General features: G+C 32.7%; 1 protein-coding gene across 9 annotated transcripts in view; it reads left to right on the top strand.

Annotated features, from left to right (window-relative positions):
- ATRX (ATRX chromatin remodeler) overlaps positions 1–23,611 on the top strand; it is a 228,239-nt gene that overhangs the window by 75,138 nt on the left and 129,490 nt on the right. For 6 of the 9 annotated variants that reach the window (XM_010950601.3, XM_045513404.2, XM_010950598.3 and 3 more), the window contains 6 exons: positions 2,962–3,071; positions 4,718–4,785; positions 5,081–8,166; positions 12,243–12,315; positions 21,821–21,954; positions 22,409–22,585. In XM_010950601.3, coding sequence (XP_010948903.1) covers positions 2,962–3,071; positions 4,718–4,785; positions 5,081–8,166; positions 12,243–12,315; positions 21,821–21,954; positions 22,409–22,585 — 3,648 coding nt within the window. The remainder of the gene's footprint in view (positions 1–2,961; positions 3,072–4,717; positions 4,786–5,080; positions 8,167–12,242; positions 12,316–21,820; positions 21,955–22,408; positions 22,586–23,611) is intronic. The other 3 variants (XM_045513405.2, XM_045513401.2, XM_045513403.2) reach the window with 2 other exon arrangements.

Below are 23,611 nucleotides of genomic sequence, written 5' to 3'. Positions count from 1 at the left end.
AGACTGCCATTGCATCAACAGAGCTCACCAAAGCGAAGTGGTATTCTTAAAATAAGAGAATCAGTAAGTAGAAGATGATGATAAGGACCAGTAGTAAGATCTTCTGATTATACGTTCTCTAGAGAAGACAGATAACTAAATGTACTGCATTGTGTCAAAATTAATATCTAATTGGTGTCTTTTGGGGGAGGGACTCTGGAGCAGTCAGTGTCTGAAATGTGGATAAGGGCTAAAAGGGAGAATAAAAAAGGACTACAGTTATTGGGGAGGGTATTTCCAGTGCCATTTTGCTCTGCTGCTGGTATTTGGTCTGAGCTGATAATGTTTCTGGAACATTTTATTGAGTGTTCTGTGTAATAATGTTTATATCGTGCTTAAGGGAATATGTATGCTTATAGCCATATAATAGCACTTAGTCTTTCATGTTAATTTCTGTCTTAATGATTTGCTACATCTTTTAAGTTGTTAGAAATCACACAGGAAATTTAATCATGTTTACCTATATACAATGTATGAATAAACTAGTGATCTGAGGTACTGAATTGCTAGTTAATATTCAAACTTCCTAGGAAAGTTAGTTCTAAAATTGAAGTCTAATTTAGGAAACTGTCAAGAAGGTAAACTTGATGCATAAAATAATCTTACACTGATCTGAAACAAAGTAAAACACAAAGCTATAGCTATAGTGACTATTTCAAGAACCTTTGTTTTTTAAATACTATAGCCTATTTTGAATCCTTTCCTTAGTTTAATTGTTAGGAAACATATTTTATACCTAATTTTTCTATAAGGCACAGTAATTTTGTTCTCTCTTTAAAACTGATAGAATGTATTGAGCTCAGAAATGAAAGTGCGTCTTTTCCATTTACGTACTGTATGTATTATAATCATTAAGATATTTCATAACTAAAAATAAAAATTTAAAACATACACATAGAGAAACAAGTACATACAGTAAAATAACATTTCAGCATTTTACAATATTTGCTTCAGGTCTCATTTAAATAAAATATTGGTTTAGTCCTACTCTCATCCATTTCTCCTTCCTTCCAAACCTCAGGTTATGATTATCCTCAAGCTTGTATGCATGTGTGTATGTTGTTTCCATGCATGTTTTAATATTTTTCTATATATTTATTCATAAAACATGTATTTTTCATTTAAAAATATACAAAATAGTATCCTGTATATATCCTTTTGCAACATTTCTTATTCAACATTGTTTTTGAAATGTATTCATATAAGTAAAAGTACATCTAGTTTTTATTTTTTATTGCTTTATAGAATTCAGTTGTATGAGTAAACCACTATTTCCCAAACGTGAAGTTATTTTCAATTTCCTGTTTTCAAATTTTTCTACTTTGCTAATTAGTGCTGCAATGAATATCCTTTATATGATTCCTTGTGCACATATGGGAGAAATTCTCCAAAGAGTCACCTAATTTTGTTTAATTCTTGAGCAATATATGTGCAAAAGCACATAGAAGATGCTTAATAAATATTATCTAACATTGGATGAACATTCAAACTCTAGCTTTTATTTATCTTGTTAGTGTATCTGAATGCAATCATTATTTGAAATGAAAAAGCACACTGTATATTTGTTTATGTTAAAACAAATACAGAATATATGAATACTCAAGATCAAGCAGTAATACAGGATAATATGATTTAAAATAAAATATTAGCAGCTTTTATAGTAAGTCTTCAAATGCTTTATATTTTCTGGAGAAGTATGGTAGTGCCCTTATACCTTGCTTAAACTTTTTTAACTCTTGCAAAAAAAAAAATTGTGATAGTGATTTGGTCCATGGTGCTTTGGATTGTAAAACTAAGAAAAACACAAAATAGAAAATTAAAAGGTGAGAAATGTGTGGGTTGTTTTGTCTTTTATTTAGAGATAGATACAGGTTATTTTCCTCTCTTTTTTTAAGTCATCTCCCCTTTTTTTGTTTTTTGTTTTGGTGAATGCAGGCATTTTCACTGGCCTCTTTTGAATCATAATCTCCATCTTAGTTGGATCAAGGTTTTGATTGCACATCAGAGTCACCTGTAAAACTTAAAAAAAAAGTTTCCAGGAGATTCCCATTCAGTGGTTTAGGGGTGGGAATGACTGTCCCTGTTTTTAAAAAGATTCTTTGGATGATTCTGATGTTCAGCTCAGATTGTGAAGCACTGTGCAGAACTAGGGACAAGAATGAGGCAGGAGAGGTTCCTTATTCTTGTGTAGGCTATTTTGAATCCCGTTTTTCTGCAGATACTGCAGAATGGGACTCTGTTAAAACCCAGCCATTTTGAGGTTGTGCTGCCAAGATAGATATACCTGCAAGTCTTAATTTGTCCTTTGTTGGAAATAGTAGACAGTGCTGATACAGATTAGACAGTGGAATAGACATAGAAAGAAAGAAAGGTTAATGGGGGATTGTGAATAGTATTGAAATAAATCTTAGGAAGGAAACTGGTAATATAAAGTTTGCAGGTTTTTACATGCTATTGAAAGGATCTGTGCAGACAATTCCATTTCAAGAATAAAAACTTTACAGCATACCTAACTTAAGTGCAGGGTTACAAAAAGAATCTGTTTCATATATTTCACTTGCTTCCCCATTATTCAAGAACTGATACTAAATTTATTTGCAAAGCAGTAGCAAAATGGAAAAAGAGCTCTTGGCCCTTATTTTTAGAACTTCTTTTATGGAATCTCTTCATGCTATATCAAGTTGTGAGAAATACGGTTTGCATCTGTAAAAAGGAGCAAGTTAGCTCTGGAATTTGCCAAGGTTGTCATGTTTTTAGTAAGTCCATAAAATTATTAACCTTTTTACTTGCGTCCAGAATGTCATTTTCCTAAGAATTATGAGGTATTTGATTTCCAATACAAATGTTGGAAAACGCTGACTAAAGTATGTATCTTTCTGTATGTGTGTATATGTGTGAATAATGGTCACTCCTTTCTCCTAGAAGATGGGCTTCATGGGATTGTGAGCTGCACAGCTTGTGGACAACAAGTCAATCATTTTCAAAAAGATTCCATTTATAGACATCCTTCACTGCAAGTACTTATTTGTAAGGTATGTAATGACCTGTTGATAATTAATTCCACAAATGTTTGAATGCTTAACATGTGTCAGACTTTTGATGCACAGTGATGAGGAAATAGTCTCTGCTCTTGCAATATATATTGTATACACTTATATTGTAGTAAGAAAGACAGACATGAAAAGCCTAAAAAGTGCTATGATAGGGGAGATACTGTATACTATTGAACACACAAGAAGCCTTTGTAATTTGGATTTGGGTATGGATGGCTTTATAATGCAGATGATATAGGCTGTTATCTGAAATATAAATAGGAATTAGCTTGGTGAGGTGGGATTGGTTCAGCATATTCTAGGCCAAGTAGTATTCAAAGGCTGGTAGGTGATGGAGAGTATGATGTGTTGGAAAATTGCACATACATGTATATGTGTGTACATATATACTTTGTAACCTTCCCTCTTATGTACCCTAGTTACCCAAATCTAAACTCTCCATGTGGAGCAAGGTTTTCACATAATTTGGAGATAATAGAATTAAAAATGTTTGATATGTGTTGAAGATACTTTTAGCAGTCTGTGTACACTTTTCACATTTGATCTTAGCCAAAAGGCCAAGAAGCGATTTATGTACACTTTTTTATTAGTAATACCTTGGAGTTAATTTTAAATATCTATAATATCAAGGTTATAGTTTCCCCAACTCATGTAACTGCTAAGATTAATCCTGTGTTAGTTTGTTTCCCAATAGAATGCCTTTTTGAAACACAGGCAGACCAAACTTTCCTTAGAGTTCCAGTGCTAGATCTTACATGAATTTTTGATAGATGTAGACCTACTTAAATGTACTAAATTTACTTCCTCTTTTAGTAATTTGTGTCCTTTCTTTCCTTGAATTCATTTCAGGCAGGAGCCTATCTATGGTAGATGTTGTAGCCTCTAGTTTTAAATTGTGACAGTCTAATTTTAATATTGCTGTATTTGTAACATGCATTCCCTTTCTCTTACATATGCGATTTTTTTTCGAGGGCCAGTCTGTTGACCCTAGCCCATTTAAGTAATCAGTAATTTTCATCAGTGGGCATGGAACCTTCCCCTTTCTCCAGTTCCAGTGAAAAGGAATTTAAAGTCAGTCAGACTTGGATTTGAATACCAGCTTTGCCTCTCAAAAATTGTATGACTTTAGGAGATTTATTTGCATATTTATGAACCTAAGCCTTGTCTCTCAAATTGGGCAGCAATACATCGTACCTTGCATAGTAGGAATTTGAGATTTAATGTGGGTTAATTAGGATAACGTTGCTCAGCTGCATACATAGTAGCTGTTTATATATGATAACTATTAAATTTATTAATTAGCAACAACATCTGGTACATTTTTATGTAGAGCTTTAGTATCTCATCATATGAAATCAGAAATTTGCTTTACCAAAATCTTAAACTTTTATATAAGGAACCGTGGTGCTTGATGATATGGAATTCTGTTTCAAGGAATTTCTTGAGCTATTTCTGTGTCTGGAAACTACAAATATGGATAGCACAGTGTTTCTGCTTCGTCTAAAACACACACTCATACATACACATTCCCTTTATGTTTTTAATGACTTAAAAAATAACGTTTCTATCCTTTACGAATGTTATCAATTTTCAATGAATTCCTCCTTTCCCTTTTCTTTTAATAGAATTGCTTTAAATATTACATGAGTGATGATATTAGCCGTGACTCAGATGGAATGGATGAACAATGTAGGTAGGTAATAAATTAAAATTAACTAAAATTCAATGTTGTCTGCCTTCAGAGGGGAAATTCTTACTGTCTGTTATCGGATGCATTTTTGTACTATCATCATTGATGTCTTTAATGGAAGGTTGTTTTCCACAGAGGCTTTGGTTTATGTCTTAATTTTCCAATAAAGAATATGCAGATGACCTAAATTACTTTATTGTTAAAATTGCTGGTGGGAAAATTTAACTTGCTTTGATAATGAAAAGATTTAAAATGAATTTGAGTTGGGAGTAATATTTTAATCTTTAAATAATTTCAGATGGTGTGCAGAAGGTGGAAACTTGATTTGTTGTGATTTTTGCCATAATGCCTTCTGCAAGAAATGCATTCTACGCAACCTTGGTCGAAAGGAGCTGTCTACAATAATGGATGAAAACAACCAATGGTATTGCTACATTTGTCACCCGGAGCCTTTGTTGGACTTGGTCACGGCATGTAACAGTGTATTTGAAAATTTAGAACAGTTGTTGCAACAAAATAAGAAGAAGATAAAAGTTGACAATGAAAAGAGTAATAAAGTATATGACCATACACCCAAATTTTCTCCAAAGAAAAATAGTTCAAACTGTAATGGAGAAGAAAAGAAGTTAGATGATTCATGTGCTGGTTCTGTAACCTACTCTTATTCAGCACTAATTGTGCCGAAGGAGATGATTAAGAAGGCAAAAAAACTGATTGAGACCACAGCCAACATGAACTCCAGTTATGTTAAGTTTCTGAAGCAAGCAACGGATAATTCAGAAATCAGTTCGTCTACGAAGTTACGTCAGCTTAAGGCTTTTAAATCTGTGTTGGCTGATATCAAGAAAGCTCATCTTGCATTAGAAGAAGATTTGAATTCAGAGATTCGAGCTTTGGATGCTGTAAACAAAGAGAAAAATACCAAAGAGCATAAAGTCATAGATGCTAAGTCTGAAACAAAAGTACGAAAAGGAGAAAAACTCTGTGCTTTGGAAAGGAAGGATATTTCAAAATCAGAAGCTAAACTGTCAAGAAAGCAGGTAGATAGTGAGCATATGGATCAGAGTGTTCCAGTAGAGGAACAAAGAGCAAATAAAAGTACCAGTGGTGAACATAAGAAATCTGATAAAAAAGAAGAACCTCAGTATGAACCTACTAACACTTCTGAAGACTTAGATATGGACATTGTATCTGTTCCTTCCTCAGTTCCAGAAGACATTTTTGAGAATCTTGAGACTGCTATGGAAGTTCAAAGTTCAGCTGACTATCAGGGAGATGGCAACAGTGGAACTGAGCAAGAACTGGAGGGTTCTTCTATAAAATTAAATATTGCTTCAAAAGACAGCAGAGGAGGTATTAAATCAAAAACAACAGCTAAAGTAACAAAAGAATTATATGTTAAACTCACCCCTGTTTCCCTTTCTAATTCCCCAGTTAAAGGTGCTGATTGTCAGGAAGTTCCACAAGATAAAGATGGCTATAAAAGTTCTGGTCTGAACCCCAAGCCAGAGAACTGTGGACTTGGACAGGAAAAGAATGATAATGGGCATTTGGTTGAAAGTGAAGTTCCACTACTTTCAGAAGAATCTGATCTTCGAAGATCTCCACGTGTAAAGACTACACCCTTGAGGCGACAGACAGAAACCAACCCTGCAACATCTAATTCAGATGAAGAAAATAATGAAACAGTTAAGGAGAAACAAAAACTATCAGTTCCAATGAGAAAAAAGGATAAGCGGAATTCTTCTGACAATGCTGTAGATAATCCTAAACCTAATAAATTGCCTAAATCTAAGCAGTCAGAGATCATGGATCAAAATTCAGATTCTGATGAAGTGCTAGCAATCCTCAAAGAGGTATCCAGGATGAGTCACAGTTCTTCTTCAGATACTGATATTAATGAAACTCATACAAATCATGAGAAGACTTTGTATGATGTAAACACTCAAACAGGAAAAGATGATAAAGGAAAAAGGAAACGAAAAAGTTCTACTTCTGGCTCAGATTTTGATATTAAAAAAGGCAAATCAGCTAAAAGGTCTACAATTTCTAAAAAGAAACGACAAAATCAGTCTGAATCTTCTAATTATGACTCAGAGTTAGAAAAAGAGATAAAGAGCATGAGTAAAATTGGGGCTGCCAGAACAACCAAAAGAAGAGTTCCAAATAAAGAAGATTATGATTCGTCCGAAGATGAAAAACATAGCAAAAAAGGAATAGATAATCAAGAACAGAAAAGTTTGAGGACTACACAAGAAGGGTCATCTGATGATGCTGACAGGAAACAAGAGAGAGAGAATTTCTCTTCAGCAGAAGGCATAGTTGATAAAGACAAGACCGTCATGGAATTGAGAGATCGACTCTCTAAGAAGCAGCAGCCAAGTATTTCCTCTGATGGTGCTGATAAACTTTCTTCTGGGAAAGAGGAGAGTTTTAATTCTCCAGAAGACAAAAAGGTTGCTGAAACTAAAGAAAAGAGTAAGCATCTGAAAACGAAAACGTATAAGAAAGTACAGGGTGGCTTATCTGATGTTGCTGAGAAGTTCCCAAAGAAAGAACAGAGTGATGAATCCTCTGAAGATGATAAAAAGCAGAGCAAAAAGGGAACTGAAGAAAAAGAAAAGAAAACTGTAGACTTGAAGAGAAAAGTAATTAAGATGGAACAGCAATATGAATCATCATCTGATGGTACTGACAAATTACCTGAAGGAGAAGAAATTTGTCATTTTCCTAAAGGCATAAAACCAAATAAGAATGCCACAACTGATGGGGAAAAGAAAAGTAAAAAAATAAAAGATAAAACTTCTAAAAAGAAGGATGAATTATCCAATAATGCTGAGAAGTTACCAGGGAAAAGAGATAGTTGTGATTCTTCAGAAGATAAGAAGGGTAACAATGGAACATCCAGTAGACAGAAGAAAAGGTGCAACTTGCCTGAAAAGAGTTCAAGGAAGAGACAAGATTGTTCATCATCTGATGCTGAGAAATATTCCATGAAAGAAGATGGTTGTGATTCTTCTGATAAGAGACTGAAAAGAATTGAATTGAGGGAAAGAAGAAATTTAAATTTCAAGAGAAATACCAAGGAAGTACAGAGTGGCTCATCGTCTTCTGATGTTGAGGAAAGTTCTGAAGATAATAAAAAGCTGAAGAAACAAAGAGCTTCAGCTAAAAAGAAGGCAGGCAGTATCAAGGAGAAAATGAGAAACTCCCTAAGAACAAGCACTAAAAGGAAGCAAGCTGACATTACTTCCTCATCTTCTTCTGATTTAGGAGATGATGATCAGAATTCTGTAGGTGAGGGGAGCAGTGATGAGCAGAAAATTAAGCCTGTGACTGAAAATTTAGTGCTGTCTTCACATACTGGATTTTGCCAATCTTCAGGTAGGTGAAAATAAATAGAAAATATAATTTGTACATTTCCCCTCTTGAATCACTACCTTGTTTAATTTTCCCTGAAGTCAGTCAAATGCAAGGTTACTATTTAGGTAAAGACATTTAAAAATTCTTTAGAGATTTAGAGACTAGAGGTTCTTTCTCCATTTATTTTTATGTCATCATTAGGAGGTATTTCAAACATTGTTAGTATCCTTATCAGGTATACCAAGTTTGTTGGTTAGATTTCTTTTTCAGTGTTCAGTGCTTTTCTTTGGAATAATTGAAAGTAACTTATAAAGGAATCAGAGTGGTGCTAATAGTTCAGTAGATATTTATTCATGTAGTAGAGATGAGTGCTTGACAGTGGTATAATATGTGTGAAAGTTTTAAACATGAAAGTTTGCCATGCATCTGACTTTTAAAATTGGGCAGATTATTTTTGTGTCCCATGAAATCCTCTGAAGAATTTAAATTTACTTCATTGAAACCCTTTGCTGAGGCTCATTAGTTTTTTTTTTTTTTGTAATGATATGAACAGATTTTTTATCTTTAACACTAAGAAGATAGAGGAAGAAAGAAATCCAAAAACTAGATAGATTTCCACATCATGATGAAATAGATAAGGTTTGGGTCAACCAGTTAGTGATAACCCCTCCCCCAAAAGAATTTAAAAATAATTATTATTGCAGTTCTTTTAAAAACCCATTTGTATGATGTACATTTGTCACTCATATTGTCTTTTTTCTTTGTCAGTAAAACCTGTCAGTTAACCAGGGACACTTAAATTTAGTTTAAAATTTTTATAAAGTAGATTTCACTTATAACTGTGTTCCCAGCAAAAGCAGAATGTTTAAAATTTTCCTTTCATTCCTTTTGTTGGGATTTTCCTCTTACCCAAATTGAATTTTAGTGAAAATAACTTGAATCTTGGGTTTTTTTTTTTTATTGAGTTATAGTCAGTTTACAGTGTTGTGTCAGTTTCTTGAATCTTGGTTTTTAATAAAACTTTAAATCCCTTTTATGGAGCCCAAATGAGTTGGTTTGAAAACCAAATGTGATATGCATTGTATACTCAGTTTAATGCTCTGTTACATTAGATGCCAGTGGAGTTCTGCTCATATGGCTGTTGTAACTACAGATCCACACCACAGTCCCTGATATTCTTGAGGCCTAACGTGTTTCAAAATTTTCAGCTGTTTTGTTTTTAGGAAGATAATATAGAGTAGTTGCTATATATTATATGATAGCCCCAATAGATCCTGAGACAGCAGCCCCCTAATCAAACACACTAATATTTCTGCAGCAAAACACGAACATTTACACTTAAGAGGAATAAACAGTTCAGATCAGATTTTGCTGTCAAATCAACTTAGGCACCACCTTACAAAACTTTAAATTTTGAGAGCTTTTTGGATTTTTGAATTGTGTATGAGATTGTGGACTTATATTCAAAACATTCCAGTAGTTACTTGGATATAAAATCAATGTTTTAGTTATCAGGTTAGTTGGAAAAACTTATTAAGGATTAAAGTATGAGAATAATAAGTTGTAATTAGTTACATGGAGTATTCTCGTCAGCAAATTCTAGGCTATTGAACTAATCAAATTTTGGAAAACTGGTTTCCATGATTAAACAGCTTCTCTAGTGAAATGAACATGTTTTATTTCAAATACTAAGTTTCTTTTCCCAAAATTTCACTTGATTTAACATATATGAGGGTTTCTATGATATACTTTTCATGTTTGGAGCTATTAATACGTAGTATAATAAGTAATATATATTCATTAGATCTTAGTAAGAGATGGCAACATATGACAAATACTCAGAAGGTTCAGTTCCCTTTTCTCATATTTATATCCAAAGAAACCTTGAGAATTCAGCACTTCAGATGCCAGTCTCTCAGCTATTTGGTGGAACAAACCTTGTTTAGATTTTCTTCACCCTGGATATTTCTTGAGACTGATTACTTCAAGATGGAAAAAAATATAAATTTGTTAGAGAATTAACACATCTAAAAATTGGACTTGTCAATAGAAATACTTAGGCGGAAAAGAATATGCAGGGCATTGAAAATAAGCATATGTAAAAGCACTGTTTTTCAAGATAAGTTTAGTTGCGAGCCAATGATAAGTGGCATTCCTTAAGAATTTGCTTGCATGTGTATATAAGCATGCTAAATATATTTATTCTCCTAATATGTCCAACTTAATTTAGGTGACAGTTTGTATGAGCTCTTAGCCTCCCCTGCCCCCGTGAATTTAGAGGATTCCAATTTATTCAGCAATAGTTGGCTACCCTATTACAGATTACGTTTTCCTAGAAGTTGGGGCTTGGGAATGGCATGACCAACCAAGATGAAGAACATGGTCCTAGGGGACTGTAGTCCAGTGAGAAAGATAGACATAGATAAATAATTATTTTTAAAGAAAAACAATACCAGAAGAAAAGTAGGAAACTAAAATGGGACTGTGTGATAAATTGCAAGTGAGCCATTTAATCTGAATATTGGAAAAAGACTTAAAAAAGCAGGTAGCATTTGAACTAGACTTTGAAGGATGGGTCAGATTTTCAAAGGTGTGGTAAAGGGGAACAACAGTAATATCACTAGGAACATTTCATTTCAAGATTGGTCTGTTTGAATAAGGTATATACTGTGAGTTTGCTAAGGTATTGTGAGATTTATTTTTGTCTTTCTATATTTAGCATATTTTTATCCTGAACTTGTAGGTGTCTGTGTTTGCCTTTCTATATTTAGCATATTTCTTTCTATCCTGAATTTGTAGGTGTCTGTGATTTTTTTCTCCAACATTTCCCCCCTATATTTTAGTATGAAAAAATGTTAAATATACAGTAAAATTTCTGCTGTTAACATTGTACTATATTTACTTTATCACATGCCTATCTATATATCCTATCTATCCATCAGTGTACCTTTTTCTTTGCCCTTTTAACTGTATTTTGAAATAATTGCAAATTCACAGGAAGTTGATTTAAAAAATTGTACAGGAATGTCTTAAATGCCGTTCATTCACTTCCCCCCAATGGTAACATCTTGTATGATTATAGTATAATGTCAGAACCAGGAAACTGAAGATTTATTCAGATTTCACCAGTTTTACATGCACTCCTTCATTTGTGTGTGTGTGTGTGTGTGTGTGTGTGTGTGTGTGTGTGTTTGTTTGTGTGAAAGTATAGTTCTGTGCAATCTTGTATCACATGTAGCTTTGTATAGCCATCACCACAACCAAGATATTGAACTGTTTCATTACTGCAAGGTTCCTTTGCGGTACACTCCATTGTATATCCCCATTCTTAACCTCTGGCAACTGTTAATTTGATTTTCGTCTCTAGTTTTGTTATTTTGAGATGGAATCATGACATATGTAACCTTTTGAAATTGTGTTTTTTCATTCAGTTTCATGCTCTTAAAATCTTTGATGCATTTGAAAGTAAATGGTAAACATCAGCATAATTCTGATTACTTCAGCATATATAGTATTAACTAGAGGACAGTGTTTAAGTTTATTTTTGAGGCAACATTTACATACAGCAAAATGTACAAATCTTAATCTCTTTAGGTTTTTAATCAAAGGATAGAAATGTTGCTTTTTTATAAGGAATTAAGTTTTACTGTACTTGAATATATCTCTGAGTGATTCTACTCATGAATACCATACGAATTCAAGCATATTTTGAAATTACTTGGTACTACTTAGTATTAATAGCAAATTAGACATCTGTTAACTTTAAACTTAAAATGGATCACTATCAAGGTTATTTCAGTAAGAAACTTAGGCTAATATGATGGTGAATGGTAAAGATTTGTTACTGTGAAGGATGAGTTTTAAATCTGTTATGTTCTGGAAAGGAGCTTTGAAATATACAAGATCCAACTATTTGTTAATTTATTGCTGTCACTTCTTAATCCCCATTGTTCCTTATAAATTCCTTTTATTCATGTTTTGGATCCCAGAGAATCCACTAGTTGTTTTAAAGTTTTTGGCTTTCAGTTTTACTTTACATGGTTTTACTTATATAGATAATTTAAAGCTAATTTTAAGTACACTTTTGTTCCCTCAAGGAGATGAAGCCTTATCTAAATCAGTGCCTGTCACAGTGGATGATGACGACGATGACAATGATCCTGAGAATAGGTATGATTCCATCTGTAAGGACTTTAAAAAGATTATAACACACCCTAGGCGTGGGCACAAACAGCAGCAACGGAACCGCAAGCAGGTTGTAAAAACCAGGAGTGCCTGCCTTAGAAAGACTCAGTCACAGTCTTCCCGCAAGTTTGAAAGAAAGGCCAGAAAATGGGCTAAAACTCAAAAACCTTAAGAGAAAGTAAATAGAAATATTAACACACCTAGCATAGGGTGTGTTATAAATACAGTACTGTCAATTTTTGTTTCCATGTAAACTGTGATACTTTTTTGAGAATATTTTAATTTTGACAGATTATTTTATTGGTGAAAGGAAATCATATCTCAATAAATTGGTGACAGCAGACATCTCTTTCCTCAATATTTGATTATTGTTTTTTAATTGCCATCCAATGTGGTGGTCCTATTCATTAAAAGCTGTTCAAAATGAAAAAAAGGGGATTGCGCAGATATTTACGATTAAGAAATTGCTTTCACAATAAGTATCAATTTATGAAGTGTCTAGACTGATTTAGATTTTAATGATTTTTCAAATAAAGTAGAAGTGGACAGTATGATAATATTAACTTTAACAGTACTTAACAATAGGTTTAAATGTGAAAGTGTAGCCTGTACATTTGACCTAACTAAGGGATAGCTGAGAGAAGAAAAAATATACCCCCATATCCTAGCAATGAGGAATAGAGAAAACACAGCTATTAAAAGGTATAACTATAATGTTTTTACATATTTTTTAAACCCTTCCTGGACTATAGGATACCCCACACCAATGATCTTCAACAAAAGAACGGTGTTTTATAGTGGATAGAATTTTGGAGTATAATAATAGCTGTCTGTGTGATCTTGGGCAAGTGACTTAACTACTCTTTGCCAAAATTTTCTGATCTCTAAAATGAAAGGTTTGGATAAAATATTTTCTGATTAATTCTAGCACCAAAAATCTGATAGACTTGATGGTTTTACTACAGAGTACTATATTAACTATCCATTTATTTCTAATAGTAAGCTCTAATAATTAAGAAAACATGAAAGTAAACATGTAATTTTTGTGTTATAATTTTGTAAGGAATTAACTTTCGAGTTAGTAAATGCTGTGGGGTCAGCTGTTACTCTAGCTCTGTTTTAAAGACATTTTACTGATGCTGATAGGTTTTTTCTGTTTCAAAGATCAGGATTCTTCTGATTAACAGGAGAGCATTTTTATGAAGGTGAATGAACAATTTTGTTTTGCACTTTTGTATAGAGCTTAATTATGGATACAAAGACTCAGATGCTGCTTACCTACTTATTTTTTTATTAAAAAATATATCCAATTATTTTATGGGGTAGGAATGGGGTCCAGAACGTAATGGTGAAGGCATACATTTTATTCAACAGGGATTTTATATATAAGTATATGATCACAGTGAAAGCATTTAAAATTTTATTCTCTTTTAAAATGCTTTAATTCCTTTTCATTTGTTTATGCTACTATTTGTTTTCCTGTAAATCATAAGGCCTCAGATGTTATTGAAAGGCTAATAATGTTTAAAACATGCTATATCCTAATTTACTTATGAGTTATGAACCTTAATTTCATATTTAACCACTAAATGAGAGTGTCATTAAGGTATGATAATTTTTTGTGTTAGAGCTTGTCCAAATATAACTATCATTTTCATCTTTTAAGTTACTCAATCATATCTCTCTGTAACTGACAAGTATTTTATTGGAAGGTATCTTTAATTCCATCTTGTATTTGTGATTAAAAAATACAACCCTGTTGAGTACTTTTGAGAAGAATTGAATTTTATCTTGAGCATGTTTTTCTTTATACTCAGTTTAATGTGTTTTTATAAAATATACCATTAATAACTTGTTTCATATCCAATATGCCAAAGAGGTGTCTAATACCCATGGGTTATCTAATTGATGGGGATACAAATACCTTCTTGAATTATTTTAGTATAGACAATGTACTTGAGCGTATTTGAATATGCACTGAGCAACTTTTAAAAATTTGTTTGCAGACCATAATTATATCTTGGAATTATTTTTATGTTTCACATTTTTGAGTAGGATGTATTTTGGTAGATACCTTATTGTAATTGTGTATAAATTTGTACACAATTGTGTAATTGTGTATAAATTTGTACACAATTGTGTAATTGTGTATAAATTGTATAAATTTCATATGCTTTGCCTTTTTAGCAATATTGTAATACATTTTCAGTATTGATGTTTATGGAGAGGTAAATAGTGTATAATGCAGATGGTTAACTATTTGGATGCAATAAATTTCTGTAAAACTTTTTTCTTGTTCAAGCATTTAATTTTAATTATAATGCATTTTTCATGAGAATTGAAAGAATTTGTGAGAACCAAGATATATAGACTAGTTTGTAGCCAAAGAAGTTTTGATATTTCTGAAACTGAGGAAGTAAATACTTTATAATTCCCCAAACATATATATTTATATATGACATATATACTTATATATATTTGTGTGAAAGTTTTACAACAGATTTCACTATTATTTATCTTTTCTGTTTGAAAGTTATAATAGCTTTTGAGGTCATTTAAAAAACTTAGTCATGTCCTGAATATTTTAGTAGAAGTGAATAAGTAAGTTTCTGTTATTTTAGCATACTATTATGTAGTATCATTCATATTTGAAAGTAAATGTATGCTGTTGTGAGATAGAGTGGTCTAACTTGTAAAATAGTTTATATTTAATGGTATTTATTTAAGAAACAATGACAAAAATTATAGAATCATTGACAGGTACAATTTTTTGCTTGTGCTTTTTAGAAAAAAATAAGTAATAGACTTTGTATTTTGAATTTTTATAACAGAATTTACTTCAGATTTTATAGATTGTATGTGCTTTTTGAAAGAGGATAATATCAAACAGCTTGTCAGGTTGTTTTAATTATACATGTAATTTTAAAGTCAGTTATTTGAATGTGCCATTTTGTTAATGTTGCCTTTCAAATATTTGTTGGTTATGTTTTAAATTGGTTATTTCATTGAAAGGATATTTAATATCCTATATTTTGATACCTGCACTGTGAATTAGCCTCAATGATAAGATGGTAGTGTGATCTGTTAACAATGATAATGTTGAGGATCATTAAACTAGACTTTTCTTTAGAGGCTCCTTACCGTACAATCAGTGAAGAATCCATTCCCCTGCTAAAAAAAGAACTATTTTAGAATATTCTTTATTTGTATGCTTTTAGGGTGTGAAAAATATTTAAAACTGAGCTTTTAAGAGAAAAAAACAGATTGCTAGATTTTTTTTATAAATAAGTGTTCTTTTTTTAAATCCCAGTTTTGCTTAAAAGCTGAGCTTTTTGTATGGATACCCTCTCCTGCCACACACATACGTATATTTACTTTATAGTTGAAGAATGCTTACTTAGTTGGGTCTCTCAGTGGGACTAAATAATCTTTTTTTTTCATAGAAGCAAAATTTGATGTGGAGATTGCTTAAAGAAATTGCCCATTGTTAATTGAAGTTCTACTTAATTATTGTGGGACTACACCATAGCCTTCAAATTTCCCAATTGTTTTATCATTTGATAATACTTTGCCTTTCAGACCAGAAAATATGCAAATGATTTTTTTTCCTACTAGCTTGGTGTGGGTATTCTGTTGATGCAGGCTCTGTACTGTTAATCCAGCATATTTTTGGAAGTGATTAATGATTCCTGGATGTTGTTCATGGTAATGAAGATATTTAATGATTGTTTCCCTGATTTCAGCAACTATTAATGGCATGAGCAGTTTCAAGTCCCTTTGACATAAGACTTTCACTTGGTTTCCATTTTAAACATTTTTTCAGATGTTCGTCTTCTATATGTCTTTGTGCTATACAAATTTGCTAAATCTGAAATAATTTTTTCTGTGAATTTTTTTTTCATGGTGGTCCTATTTGGTTAGCAAAATTGCTTTGGTTCTCCTTTATTATACTTGAAAAACAAAGGTAGCATTTTAAATGATTATTTTACTTGTTTTATGTTTGAGTAAGGGTTTTAAATGTCTGGCAATTTTAAGGTAATTCTTTTTCAGTTTACTTTCTCTTTATAGTGCAGGTAAGTATTGTAAGTCAAGTATAATAGAGGTGTCTAGCCACTAGAAAGGATCTGTTTGTGAATATCTAAACTGGTTGCAGTTGCCACCAGCTCTCTTTTCTATGCTAGAATTCCTAGCAAGCAAGGAAATATGGTCAGTAGTGATCTCTCTGCTTAAGATATAAACATTATATTCAGCCCTCCTTACCTGTTCTCTGTTCTTTGGTGATATTGGGACATCCAGATAATGAGAAGTAGCACCCATCCCCCCCAAAAAAGAGGGGAGAGTGGATTTTCTAGTGTTAGCCAGAAGAGTTCATTTTTCTGACTTTATATATGTCTTTGTCTTTAGCTTTGCATTTTAAAAATAAAATTGAGACAAATAAATTCTTTGTTTTTACTAGTTCAGGTATAAAAATATTGAACTAGTTCTTTTATATGATCAAACTTCCTAAATATATATCAATGTTAATAATTTTTTTCTTAAAATTTCCTCTAAAACTGGCCTAAATTTTTACATAAAATCAGGGAATACACCTTTTGTAATTTGAGCCCATGTATGAATTGTTCATAAACTGTGGGTTCTTAATTTCATGCAGCTTTTATTTTTCTACTCCTAAATTTTTTTTTTAAAAATTATTTGATACCAATTTTAAGAAAACAGTGATGTTTTTCACTAACTGCAAATATTGTTGAACATGTGACATAAAAATGTTTCAGGCTGTTGTTTAGCTTTTGGTTATTTAATGACTTCATTATCTCATGAATGCCACTCTTTTTAGGTACAGATCATTATGCCTTAATTATATTTTTTCATAGAAAGGTTCATATCAAGGTACTAATTTTGAACCAGAGTTAAAAAAAATACTAATAAGGATTTTGAAGATGAGGAATTCCTTTGTAAATGTATGAAATGTTTTATTTTTTATTCTTAACCCTGAAGTACATAACATTTATTAAAACAAAGCCTCTCACCCTACTAGGATATGTGTGCACCACCCTGTTCTCACAAAAAATAATCAACATTTTTTGGCTGTAGTCATTTTAATTTTTTCACATGTCAACCTTTTATATATGGTACAATGTTTTAGTACTACATTTATTTAGACAGTTTTTTCTATCTCTAAAGGGCGTGCATTTAAACCTATCTTATTCAGAATTCTGTTTTAACTGTTCTTTTGCAATATTGTGCACATAATGTAAAAAATAATTTGAAAAATTTGTGACCTTTGTGTATGGATGCACAGAATTTTCAACTTCTAAAAGTGTATTTTTCATTTAGCAACTTTCTTCAAGCCTGTTTTCAGAACCTCTTATAAAATATAACAGTAGATTGTAGGATGTATCTGAGATGGCCTGTTAGTGCACTTTAGGGGGATGACACATACTGGACTAAAGATCTAACTCTTTGTTTTTAATCTTTAAAAATCAAAGCTTGAATTCTTTCATTTCTAAATATACATATTGGAAATCCGTGAAATACAGATATCTTTAAGAATGTGACTGTAGTGTATTGGCCCAAGCACTCATTAGCACAGTAGTAGTAAATGAGTACAGAATGTAGCACTGGCATAGTAAAATTAGTAGCAGATTGGGATTCAGGATCTTAGGTCCTACTCCTGGCTTTGCCACTAACTAGCTTTGTTTCTTTGGCCAAGTCATTTCCCCTCTTTAAGCCTGTTTCTTCCTCTGTAAAATGACAGAGTTAGACTTTAAGGTCCCTTCTTCTAGCTCTAACATTTTGTGTTGCTTTTGTAATGGCTGTTTCTCTAAAACTCCCTGGTGTAAGAGATCTTTCTCTTGATCCCTCCTTTTTAAGAAACTCAGTGTTTTGAATTATCGATTTACCTACCAGCAAGAGGCAGTTTACTTTCTTTTTCTGTTTGAGTTCTTAAACAAGAGACATTACTGATTTCCTTTGTAGATAGGATCAGAATGAATAAAGGCTTTCTTGACTCTCTCTCTCTCTCTCTGATTGCTCGTTTGTCTTTGCATTGTTGGGCTCATTCTTTATTTATTTATTTTTTTGTTTTATTTTAGTAGGTGAAGGTGCAAGGTGTAATAGGACATTATCTTCGTATTCATTATGTGACTTAGAAGGCTTAGCTTGTTTGGGTTTTGGGGTTCTATTATTTATTCTCTCATGCACCAGTTCCGATCATTGTTTGTTTGTGGGTTTTTACCCTCCCTCCCGTATGTTTTGCTTTCTCCCCCTTCCCTTCCCTCCCTTTCAGGAAAATGGAGGAGTGGCTCCATTACTTCCAGCTCTGCCCAGGTTTTCTGCCACAAGAGTGGCACAGCCTGTGCCTCTAATGCTTCTGATAGAGTCGTGACTGCTTTGGATGCTACACCTGCCCCAAGATGTAATGTTGAGCATTGAGATTCCAGGGGCAGTACCTTGTTGCCTGGATGATTTTCTCAGAAACGTCCTGGAAAGCCTCAAGAAAGGAAACTTCAGAGCAAACAGAATCAACTAGGGATCATGACTATACATCCATCACATGCATACCAGCATGGGTCCAGCCGAGGCCTCCAAAATGATGCTTTGCCAGCCTCAGCTGGTTCTCAAGTGATGATGTCCTTGAAGTCTCTGTGGCCCGTGACTCAAGAGTTAAGGTAGTGGAGTTTCCCTTAAAGCATCTCACAGCAGGCTTTGTAGATGGGACACATCTCACCTCAACATGTTTGCTGAATACTCAGGTTGAAGGTCAGCCTCAGCCCTTAGGCCTTTAGGCCCTTAGGCCCTTCAAGTTAAGTTCTAACTTTGAGTTGTAGGTTTTGTGATAGGCTAGGTTTATGATACAGAGGGTCTTTGACATATTGGACTTGATCTATCAGCCATAATTTATGTAAAATAATTTAACTTTATTATTCTTTTGGGGGCTTAAGGTATATAGCTATATATTAGGCTTTCCTTTGGTCGAAAGGTGTTAGAGGGCAAATTTAAAACATCTTAGTTGAGGTAAAGCTTAGGGAGTTTCCATCAATCTGTAACTTTCAATTTGGAGAAAAATTATCATTCTCTTAAGTTTGTAATTTTTTTCTGCTTCTAAAATATCTGTGATTGTTCTATATCTTATGGTCTTACTGAAGGTTGATAAATGAAGTAATTCTTCATTGTGTGGATCTCATTTCATTTTCCATGATTTATTAGTTGATATAACATCTCATTATCTTATGTATATCATATTTCTTAGTTTCTTCACAACAGTTCAGAATTATAGTATGAATTAGGTAGGTTTATATATTCTGACCCTCCATTTAGTAGACATATCAGAGGAGTCTAGAGTTTGAAAGAAGAAACATTATGTGGTTTATTAAAATTAACAACCAAGTCTTTACAGTTAAAAAGAAATTTAAGACATTTTTTAAACTTGTAAATAGAAACTGAAATGAGGTGATTCAGCTAACCCTTAGAAGTAACTAAATTAATAATTGTGTTTTTGTTGGCTATTATTGTACCAACCAAATGGTGATATAAGATCTATTAACTGCAAGTAAACTATGTTTTTCTATTTGTAATCTAGTATCCAGTGCTTCATGTTATATACACACACGTGCATATACACACATGTGGGCATATTTATTCATTCCAGAACAGTGGTTTTACTCAAATTGGCCTGAGAAAGTTTTCCCTTGTTCATAGGAAATGACAATGTGGTTTGTATTAAAGATGATTTTAGGGAGTTCTTCCAGAAAGATGCTTTTAATAAATTTGAAGACCCACCCTTTATTTTGAAACTGTTTCCTAATTTGTGGAGGGTGTGTTTATTTTATAAAATGATGAAAATAAATGTTATTTGGGTTTAAATTTTTTTCTTGGCAAAATGAAAAGCTGGCAGCCCTGTATTAGTCCTCATTATTAAAACATTTACTGTATGCAATCCAAGTCAGCAAACTACTGATGTAGAAGTTTAAGAGCAACACTTAATAGCTCAACCCCAGTAGGATTTAAATCGAAGTGATCTAATCTCCACTTCATTAAAATGCAAATCAGGGTGGAAACTCTGAGAAAAGGTAGCTCATCTGTGGTTTCCTTATGCAATTGGTAACTTTCTGTGTTGTCTAAGTATTTCTGATCCATCTGTTTAGAGGGGAAATACCCAAAGGCATATAATAAGCATTTATGGAAGTGATTACCTATATTGTTTGCTCATTCTGTTTAGGTACCTTTGCTATGTATCTTTATATAAATAACAATGAACAGTCTTCCTTTCAAATAAAGTTAAGAAGGCATTAACATGCATTAACATCTCCTACCATTGAAAGAATTCTTGATGGAAATGTGAGTGCATGTTAAGAAATAAAAAGAGAAGTTTCTAACCCAAAAATAACAAAAGTTCCGTAATTCCAGCTGCAAGTTTTGGCAGAGCTAGAGAATCAATCTTGATTGCAGAGTGGATGTTTATCCACATAGAAGTTAATTCATAGAAAATCAAGAATCATGTTAACTTTTGAACCTTTCTGCAACGTATTCCTTTGTTAGTGTGATTTATGAATTTATGTCAAAATGTGCAAAATACCTCATCTGGCACAAAAGCTGCTTTTATCTTACATTTTCATATGTCTTTCTTCAGTGCAAACATGGAAATTTACTAGGAATTTATTTTATTTTTATATAAGATGGTATTAGCTAAAGAAGTATTTTCTTGTGCTTTTAGTAGTTTATTTTTTCATTAGCAAATTGGTCTTTGAGGAGTATCTTGAGAAATTTTGGACTGAGTGAGGCTAATGCACTGTCTGCTTTTTTCGAAAGTAAAAACTCATTTATGATAATTTGTGTTCTTTTAAGTGTGAACGTGGTTAATAGCACCCTTGCCCCTTCTCTGCCCTAGTTTGAATATTATTAGGGATTTTTTTATGCTTCAGTACTTAATATGTGTTGTGTGCTTTTATTTGATTAAAAGAATTTATGAAATAAAATGAAATTTAAGGGCCAAAAATATTATCCACCAACTTGAGGCACTGTTTCATAATAAAGTGGTTTATTACACACTGATTTTCTAAGAACGTATTTTGCTGTTAAATAAATCCTCTCATTTGGAGTTTTGTGTTGGACTGACATTTGTCTGAATGAATTGATTTAGTATTGTGGGCCTGTCTGGTATTGTAGTTGTTGGATGATGGCAGGAGAGGAAGTATAGGATTGGAAGGTTATCCAGCATGAAGCTGCAATTGGTCAAAATAGTAGAAATGTCCCTGAGATTTTTCAGTATATTGCAGAATTGTATAGAATTGGGGGGAAATCAGTGCTAAGAGCATTTTCAAAAGTTTTCATTGGTAGCTTAGGTTAAAACATGGTTTTGGTAGATTTTATTTACAATAAAAAAATCTATTGACACATTTATTTTCATTTTGATACAAAGAATACTTTTTATTTTTAGTTTGTTATACTTCACCACCAAATGTATAATTTTTATTGTCTTTTTACTTTCAAGAATTGCCAAGAAAATGCTTTTAGAAGAAATTAAAGCCAATCTTTCCTCCGATGAGGATGGATCTTCAGATGATGAATCAGAAGAAGGGAAAAAAAGAGCTGGAAAACACAATGAAGAAAACCCTGGAGATGAGGGTGAGCACCCCAAAGAGAAGTATCGGGTGTCATAATTAGATTATTTGACCAATTCAGTCTTTGAAGACTGTCTGACCATGAAATCTCTTAATACACACATTTGAAATTTATTAAAAAGTTTAAAACTGTACTACCTTTGCCTCTTTTGAGTATCTGGTAATAATTGTGCATGTTTTGTCAGTTACTGACAATAAACACATGATTTTTAAAGCAGAATAGTTTTTACTTTTTAAATCTACTAATTTGCATTGGTGTTACTTAATATTTAAAAACAGTAATAGATCAAGTTTGATGTATGAGATTGCCTGGTATCACCAGTGATACCAAGATAAGTACATAGCTCTGATCTTTTCCATAAGTTGTGGTAATTGTCAACAAATAAAATATGTAGTTTTGCAAAACATTTTTAAGGAAAAAAGGCTGAAGGTTTTACTGATATATTTTCTTCATTTAGAAGCAAAAAATGAAGTCAATTCTGAATCAGATTCAGATTCTGAAGAATCTAAGAAGCCAAGATACAGACATAGGCTTTTAAGGCACAGGCTGACTGTGAGTGATGGAGAATCTGGAGAAGAAAAAAAGATGAAGCCTAAAGAGCACAAAGAAGCCAAAGGCAGAAACAGAAGGAAGGGTAAGACATTTAAATTCTGATAGTAAGGAACATACATACTGGTTTTATAAACTAACTATAGTAGTGAAATTTAAGTACCTATGCTGCAACAGTTGACTACCTATATCAAGTATCAGCACACTGACAACAACTATTCTGTCAGTGTGAAATAAAGAATTTAGAGTGGGAAGATAACCCAGAGACTTGAGAGATGACACAAAGAATATTTTTAACCTTTAGTAGTCATCATACACATTTAGATTAAAAAGAAAAATACAGTAATAATTAAAATATACATTGATATTATGTAGAAAATAGAACTGCCTGTAACTGCAGGAAGAAATAATGCTTTCCTGAGGAAAGATAGAGGATACAGTTAATTTGGATAGATTTATGCAAGCTTAAGAGTCTGAATCCTTCTGCATTGAGTGCTTACATGTTTCTAGCGTCATGGTAAACATTGAGGATACAAAAATGAATAAGGAAATCATGGTCTTATGTGACGGTTTTCAATATGCAGATCACTTGGAGAATTTAAAAATATACCTGTGACAGGGCTCCATCCCAAGCCAATTATAGCATAATTGGTGGTGGTAGGACCTCAGTATGTATCCATGTGTTTTAAAAGCATCTCTGATATAATTCTGACATCTAGCCAGGTTTGGCAGTCACTGGTTTAGTAAGAATTATTGACACTAATATTACAAGAAATTTTATAGCACCATGAGGGTTGTCTTCTATAATAGAGTATTGTATAATGTGGCACAAAGAGAATTTCTTTAGTTTCTTGGGGGATAGGGGTGTCTCCAGAAAAGGCTTCACAAAGATGAAGCATTTCACTACCAGATCAAGTTCTAAGTGGAGAGCAGGTAGATGTGAAGATTTATAATACAAACAGGGATAAACTTTTAAAAGCCTCTTCAAAATGTTTAGCACATGGTGGAGGGGATGCAGTTAATGCTATAGCTGGAGTATAGGAAGGAGTAGGGAATGGAACAGCAGGAAATTAGGCTGGACCAATAAGACAGAGACCAGATACTGGAGATC

This window comes from Camelus bactrianus, chromosome X (assembly GCF_048773025.1).
Source record: "Camelus bactrianus isolate YW-2024 breed Bactrian camel chromosome X, ASM4877302v1, whole genome shotgun sequence".
Taxonomy (NCBI): domain Eukaryota; kingdom Metazoa; phylum Chordata; class Mammalia; order Artiodactyla; family Camelidae; genus Camelus; species Camelus bactrianus.
The sequence above is the reverse complement of the archived record's forward strand: the minus strand, read 5'-3'. Positions and strand labels throughout refer to the sequence as shown.